The sequence below is a fragment of the Coregonus clupeaformis genome, chromosome 17, assembly GCF_020615455.1.
Source record: "Coregonus clupeaformis isolate EN_2021a chromosome 17, ASM2061545v1, whole genome shotgun sequence".
Lineage (NCBI taxonomy): Eukaryota > Metazoa > Chordata > Actinopteri > Salmoniformes > Salmonidae > Coregonus > Coregonus clupeaformis.
In genome coordinates this window covers 35,693,708-35,701,657 of record NC_059208.1, presented here as the reverse complement: position 1 = coordinate 35,701,657, position 7,950 = coordinate 35,693,708, and the positions used below count along the sequence as shown (strand labels likewise).

Below are 7,950 nucleotides of genomic sequence, written 5' to 3'. Positions count from 1 at the left end.
CCAGTCATGCCTAATTTCTTTATTTTAATTGACTGATTTCCTTATATGAACTGTAACTCAGTAAAATCTTTGAAATTGTTGCATGTTGCGCTTATTTTTGTTCAGAGTACTTTAAGGGCCAGTTTACCTGACACCAAATCCTGGACTAAAAAGCTTGCTCAATGGACAATCTCCATTGAAATCTTTTTTTTAGTCCACGACTACTAGGCTTAATCTGTGACCGGTAAAAACAGTTTTTATTTTACAAATATATTCTGTTGTTTTGGATAGTCTCATTGGTGGCCTGTCATGTAGCCTACAACTGCAGATTTTGCTTCAGCTATTTCTTTCGAGATTCAGTCTTGTGGTCATTGGTGCAACAAGTGAAATCGGTTCTGTACTAGAGCAGTTTACATGTGTTTATTGGCACACTTTTTTTGTTGTAAATGTTGACGGGGACCCATAGCCCTATGTATAACCTAGGCTATTGCAACATTGGTTAGAAGATAGCTGCAATAATCTCAAATAGCAACACTTGGTTGAAATTGGAGCAGTATACATTTGGTATTTATAACCTCAGGAATTCAGATTGGAGCAATGAGAACATTTTGTTCACTAGCAAATGTTAATTTAAAATCGGGGGAAAAATCTTGAACAAATGGTAGCCTGTAGTAAAAATAAAAAACAGTAGCCTATGGACTGGACTGACATGACCCTTTTGACAAGTGCCCCTACGCCTTCCGTCGGCTTGAGCTACCATACAGACAGACGTCAGTGACTCTATGCTACCGTGAATATGGCGGAGGCTGCGGCGACACCACAATACCGTTTTTTCTGTCACTGCTGTAAAGGTGAAATCGACCCTAAACTCCCGGTGAGTTGGCATAAGTGATATTCTTCTTTCCTGTCCCGTCCGGTTCTGGACCGGCGTTTCTGTATCAGTAGTAGCTAGCAACGCCTGCCGAAATACATTCTAAGAAAATAAACATTTTTATCTGAAACTGAATGTGACTGATAGAATAGAATATTGTCGTTACTAGAATAAAACGTTATAAGTGTTGTTGCATGGAGAGCGCGCCGTTAGATAGATAGATTGGTTGTTGCGAAGAAATCTGGTGATCCAAGTTTTGGGTTTGCTTCGTTGCCATATTTAGAAGCACTACCGTGTGGCAAGTAGTCGCAACTGTCAACTGCATGTGAAAAACATTATTACCGCGTTCAAGTGCGAGTCGGAACTAGGAAACTAAACTTCCTAGTTGCTAACTGGTTGAACGCGGCACGTGTAGGCTACTACAACCAGTTAGCAAGTCGAATATTTCTGAGTTTCCTAGTTCCGACTAGCACGTGAACGCGGCATATGCATGGACGGGGATGGTGGTGTGGCAGGCAGGGTGTCCCTTGTCCGCACACCACCAGCGCATTTGTCGAGCAGCTGACAATTTTTTTTTTTACATTGACATGAACGCGCATCTTGACATAGTGGACTTGATACCGCGGCAAGAGTGTTGCTTTGTATTTTCATGTTGTGTCATGAAATTGCATTTTTGTCCCCCCCAGTTTTATAATTGGAATGTGATACAAAACGAGGCAACAGTGTGCTTTAGGACCATGCGGACGCCTCCGAGCGACTGGATAAAAAATAAAAAATAAAAATAATAATGATGTCCCCCCCCCCCACTTCTAAAACCAAAGTTGCGCCCCTGTGTTATGTCATCATGATTTGAAATAGAAATTGCATTTTTCTCTCAAGGAATTCACATGCCCCAGGTGTGAGTCCGATTTCATTGAGGAGGTGACAGAAGACTCCAGGTAAAATGTTCAAATCTGTTTGTTTGAGCGCTGTTCTGCTTATAGGGGTCATAGTATAGGGGCCTATACTGGACTTGCAATATCATAGCTGCAGTATTTTAGGTACAGTATAATGTGCAGTTTCTGATACATCTGATATAGTATACATTAGATTTATTCAATTAAAATAAGTTTCACTCTCGTATTTGCATTTCTATTAATGTATTAATTTACAATAATTGAAATAACTCGAAAGTTTATGAGATAAACATTGTCTTTGTCTTTCAGTCTCTTGGAGAACAGCAGCACTGCAGAGGCCAATGATGATGCAGGCACACTCTTTTCAGAGGTACCTGAATGTCCTCCCAAGTTCTCTTTGTCTTTTTCTATCCTTTTCCCCTGTCTTAAACTTTAATCTGAATTTACTGGTCTGCTCTCCCTCCTCCAAGCTGTGGCAGCTGCTGTTTATGGAACGCTCTGCCCTTCTCTTGGACCCCTCCGCCTCTGAGTCTGACCAGAGCCATCTACAGGCTGCCGTAGCCAGTGATGCAGTGGAGGAAGACGTGGAGGGCCCTTCCGAAGTGCCTGTGGCCTCTGTGGGAGGCACAGAGCCTTTAGTGCCTGAACCGGAACGCCCATCTCGTCCGCCTAGCCAGGGGAGGCGACAGTCCCGCACGCCAGCAGTGGAGGGGTTAGTGGAGATGCCCAATTCCCCATCACTGATCTTGATCTGTCTACGGTGTAACGTTATTACCTTTATCCACTCACTCTCTATTAGCTTCCTTTCATGGTTTTGCCCCATGCCAAAAGGTCCAGGCAGGTATAGCTGATGGCTTATATTTCAGTTGTGGCAATAACCACTGATTTTGCAATGTTATCTACCTCTCCATGGCAGTTTTTAGGAAGCTATTCTCACTCGACTCAAGAGCCTGTATTGATATTGAGACCTTGTACTGTTGTATAATAACATCTTATAACATGATTAGACTAATGGTGTTATATAATCAAAGTTGTCCAAAATGAAATATTTCCCTTCAGTTTATCACACAATATGATTTCACATATTAACAGCAATATATTTCAAACACTATTAAACTATTTGGTCCTAAAAGGTATTATGTTATTACACTGTAATTACATAATTCTGTTACATAATATTACATTGTTATTACACTCAAATAGGTGTTCTGTCTACAGGGCCTTCAGAAAGTATTCATACCCCTTGATTTATTCTCCATTTTGTTGTGTTACAGCCTGATTTCAAAATGGATTAAATATGTATTTTTTTCACCCATCTACACACAATACCCCATAAGGACAAAGTGAAAACATGTTTTTAGAAATGTTTGCAAATGTAATGAAAATGAAATACAGAAATACTGTATCTCATTTACATAAGTATTCACACCCCTGTCAATACATGTTAGAATCACCTTTGGCAGCGATTACAGCTGTGAGTCTTTCTGGTTAAGTCTCTTAAGAGCTTTCCACACCTGGATTGTACAATATTAGCACATTATTCTTTTAAAAATTCTTCAAGCTCTGTCAAATTGGTTGTTGATCAATGCTAGACAGCCATTTTCAAGTCTTGCCATAGATTATCAAGACGATTTCAATCAAAATGGTAACTAGGCCACTCAGGAACATTCAATGTCATTTTCAATTTGGCCTTGTGTTTTAGGTTATTGTCCTGCTGAAAGGTGAATTTGTCTCCCATTGTCTGTTGGAAAGCAGACTGAACCAGGTTTTCCTCTAGGATTTTGCTTGTGCTTAGCTCTATTCCAATTGTATTTTATTTTATTAAAACTCCCTAGTCCTTGCCGATAACGTGATGCAGGCACCACCAATCTTGAAAATATGAAGAGTGGTACTCGGTGATGTGTTGTGTTGGATTTGTACAGAGATGAGGTAGTCTTTCCACATTTTGTGTTACAGCCTGAATATAAAATGGATTAAATTGAGATTGTGTCACTGGCCTACACACAATACCTAATAATGTCAAAGTGAAATGATGTTTTTAGAAATGGTTACAAATTTATAAAAAATGAAAAGCTGAAATGTCTTGAGTCAATAAGTATTCAACCCCTTTGTTATGGCAAGCCTAAATAAGTTCAGGAGTAAAAATGTGCTTAACAAGTCTCAGAATAAGTTGCATGGACTCTGTGTGCAATAATAGTGTTTAACATGATTTTTGAATAAGTCAAGGGGTGTTAATACTTTCTGAAGGCACTGTAGGTGCAAAATAGATTGAATTTCTTTGCCTATTTTTTAGTATTGTGCAGCAGTTTTTGGCTGGTCTGTTTGCCAACGATGGAAATCCAGGCATCGCACCAGCTGCACTGTAAATAAGTATTTTTTTTATCTCATAATTATTATTTTCATTACTTTGACTTTTTTAAGGCATTCTAAACATCTCTCTCTCTCTGTCTTTCTCTCACTCACTCTCAGGTATGGCATGCTCCATTCAAATCCAGGGGACTATGCCTGGGGTCAGGGAGGTCTAGACGCAGTTATCACAGAGGTCAGTGCTCTCACCAGGCGCAAAATCCCGGCTTTAATCATGGCACATGTCACATCAATCTCCTGTTTCTTCATTTCTCAATTTCCTCCATTGTAGTTGTTAGGTCAGTTTGAGGGCACAGGTCCACCTCCTGCAGAGAAGGAGATGATATCATCCCTCCCCACAGTCAACATCTCTCAAGAACAGACAGGTGGGTTCCAACAAAGCCGCAACACCAAACCCATAGGCTACCACTCAAAGCATCTATGGGAGTAGAGGGTCTGGATCTTGCTCAGTAATAGTGTACAGTATACCACCTGACAATATTTAGTTTTATTCTGAAAAAGAAAAGGTGAGGTGGTCTTTACCCAGATGAGCACCGCATTCCATAGAAGCCTTTTAGTAGTGCCGGCACTACTTGTCAATGTTCTCTCTCTTTATTCTAAAACGTACACAATGAATGAACCCCCCCCCCCATACCTCTTTCTCAGACAGCAGACTGGAGTGTCCAGTATGTAGGGAGGAGTACTCCGTGGGAGAGTCTGTCAAACAGCTGCCCTGCCTCCATCATTTCCACAGTGACTGCATAGTGCCATGGCTCGAACTGGTAAGCAGGGAAAGGGTTGACTGGTGGGGGTTACAACACCACTGTATTTCATTTGTCATGGAAGGTTAGTGAGTGTGTCATTGGGGTCACATATCCTGTCTTGAGGTAGGGTATTTGGTTATATTGTTCTGGAAGTAACGGTAACTGTGTACCACACACAAAGGATTGGTTTCCTGGACACAGATTAAGCCCAATGCTGGACTAAAAAGCAAGATCAATGGAAAATCTCAATTGAAAGCACTTTTTAGTCCAGGACTAAGCTTAATCTGTGTCCGGGAAACCGTCCCACAGTGCCCAGAAGTATTGAGACTTAACCTGTAATGTTAAGCATGTTTTGTCACATGTCACGTTTGTGGATCTCTCCCACAGCACGATACCTGTCCTGTGTGTCGTAAAAGTCTTGACGGCGTCGACCAGAGCATCCAGCCCCCACCAGAACCCCCCTCCATCAGGACAGACCCTCAGGAGGAGAAACAGGCTATTTGACGATTAGGCCTCCCTCTCTGGCATCTCTTCTTCCCTTTTCTCCTGAACAAGTTTGATCTCTATCCTCATGCATCGTCATCCATCGCTCCCTATTTGACCACGTGTTTATTGAAGTGACATATTTCAATTAAACTGTGCCTCATTGTCAAAATTCAACTCTACTTGAAGATTCACCTCACAATGCTTTCTCCCACAGATCCCTATACATTTACTAGGGAACTTTGATTGATGTGAGAAAGATCCAAAATGCCTTTAGTATCACCTCACCTGCAAATGGTTCCAACTGTTTTCTGACAAAATGTTATGGATTCGATTTGTCCCTTTGTAGTGGCATTTCCCCCAGTTTTCAGATTGGCTCTCATTTTGTATTTAAACCACATGAACTGACATCCTTGAGCCACAGGGAAGTGACAAATGTGATGAAATTAGATAAATTGGGGAGAATCCTAAAAGGTGAGTTGAACTCACTCTCTTGCATTGAAGCTCTGGGTAAGAGAATTTGCCCACTCTGTTCTCGCCGACATCTTTGGTTGCATCCCAATAATCTCTCCTTTCTCCTGAAGGGTGCACTTGTTCACTTCATGGATTTGAAAGGAAATGACTGCTATATGGAAACTCCTTTCAGTCCATGCATGCAATCCAATGCTTTTACATTTGTGGGGACTAGTGAACGAGTGCACACTTCCGGAGGAAGGAGAGGTTATTGCAGATTCAAATAATCAAAGCTTGATGATTAGTTGATTATTTGAGGGCAAAAACCAAAACGTGCACTCCTTGGGGTCCCCAGGACCGAGTTTGGGAAACCCTGGGTTTTTGGAACGCAAACACTGTGAGAACCTCAATTGCATACTCCTCGCGTCCTATCTCCTCGCCTCCTTCTCAAAACCCATTGGAGGAGAAGGTCAGAGGGGCGGGACATCTGGCTTTCTCATCCAATGGGTTTTGAGGAGGTGAGGAGTATACAATTGAAATTCTCCCGTCTCCCGCTTCCTCTTAATCTCACATAGCAGTATTTGTTAACAATGTCCACCTTTCTTTATGTCCCCTATTAAAACCTAATGCTGTGTTCTTTACACAATCCACCTCCTTCATGTTCTAACATTATGCACTTTTCTAATGCATTAGTCTTTTGCCTCTTTCAGTCGTTCTGTTTTTAATAATAAGTACAAGTCACAGCAAAATAATGAATATGTTTTTAGTATTTGATATATTATGATGGGCCTATATATCTATTGGTATGTATATACAGTCCAGTCAAAAGTTTGGACACACCTACTCATTCAAGGGTTTTTCTTTATTTTTACTATTTTCTACATTGTAGAATAATAGTAAAGACATCAAAACTATGAAATAACACATATGGAATCATGTAGTAACCAAAAAAGTGTTAAACAAATCAAAATATATTTTATATTTGAGATTCTTCAAAAGCCACCCTTTGCCTTGATGACAGCTTTGCACACTCTTGGCATTCTCTCAACCAGCTTCACCTGGAATGCTTTTCCAACCGTCTTGAAGGAGTTCCCACAAATGCTGAGCACTTGTTGGCTGCTTTTCCTTCACTCTGCGGTCCAACTCATCCCAAACCATCTCAATTGGGTTGAGGTCAGGTGATTGTGGAGGCCAGGTCATCTGATGCAGCACTCCATCACTCTCCTTCTTGGTCAAATAGTCCTTACACAGCCTGGAGGTGTGTTGGATCATTGTCCTGTTGAAAAACAAATGATAGCCCCACTAAGCGCAAACGAGATGGGATGGCGTAACGCTGCAGAATACTGTGGTAGCTATGATGGTTAAGTGTCTTGAATTCTAAATAAATCACTGACAGTGTCACCAGAAAAGGACCCCATCACACCTCCTGCTCCATGCTTCACGGTGGGAACCACACATGCGGAGATCATCCGTTCACCTACTTTGCGTCTCACAAAGACACGGCGGTTGGAACCAAAAATCTCAAATTTGGACACATAAGACTAAAGGACAGATTTCCACCGGTCTAATGTCCATTGCTCGTGTTTATTGGCCCAAGCAAGTCTCTTCTTCTTATTGGTGTCCTTTAGTAGTGGTTTCCTTGCAGCAATTCAACCATGAAGGCCTGATTCACACAGTCCTCTCTGAACAGTTGATGTTGAGATGTGTCTGTTACTTTGGGCTGCAATTTCTGAGGCTGGTAACTCTAATGAACTTATCCTCAGCAGCAGAGGTAACTCTGGGTCTTCCTTTCCTGTGGCAGTCCTCATGAGAGCCAGTTTCATCATAGCGCTTGATGGTTTTAGCGACTGCACTTGAAGAAACGGATTAACTGACCTTCATGTCTTAAAGTAATGATGGACTGTCGTTTCTCTTTGCGTATGTGAGCTGTTCTTGACATAATTTGGACTTGGTATTTTACCAAATAGGATTGTCTTCTGTATTCCCCCCTACCTTGTCACAACACAACTGATTGGCTCAAACGCATTAAGAAGGAAAGAAATTCCACAAATTCCCTTTTAACAAGGCACACCTGTTAATTGAAAAGCTTTCCAGGTGACTACCTAATGAAGCTGGTTGAGCGAATGCCAAGAGCGTGCAAAGCTGTCATCAAGACAAA

At 41.4% G+C, this 7,950-nt stretch overlaps 1 protein-coding gene across 1 annotated transcript; it reads left to right on the top strand.

The window, feature by feature from the left end:
* The first annotated feature begins 371 nt into the window (after positions 1–371).
* LOC121585542 (E3 ubiquitin-protein ligase RNF115) lies at positions 372–5,516 on the top strand. Its single transcript, XM_041901867.2, has 9 exons — positions 372–853; positions 1,730–1,788; positions 2,056–2,116; positions 2,217–2,458; positions 4,040–4,108; positions 4,216–4,288; positions 4,385–4,478; positions 4,759–4,874; positions 5,244–5,516. The coding sequence occupies exons 1-9, from the start codon at positions 776–778 to the stop codon at positions 5,358–5,360; spliced, it is 909 nt and encodes a 302-aa protein (XP_041757801.1). The 5' UTR covers positions 372–775; the 3' UTR covers positions 5,361–5,516.
* Positions 5,517–7,950: the final 2,434 nt, after the last annotated feature.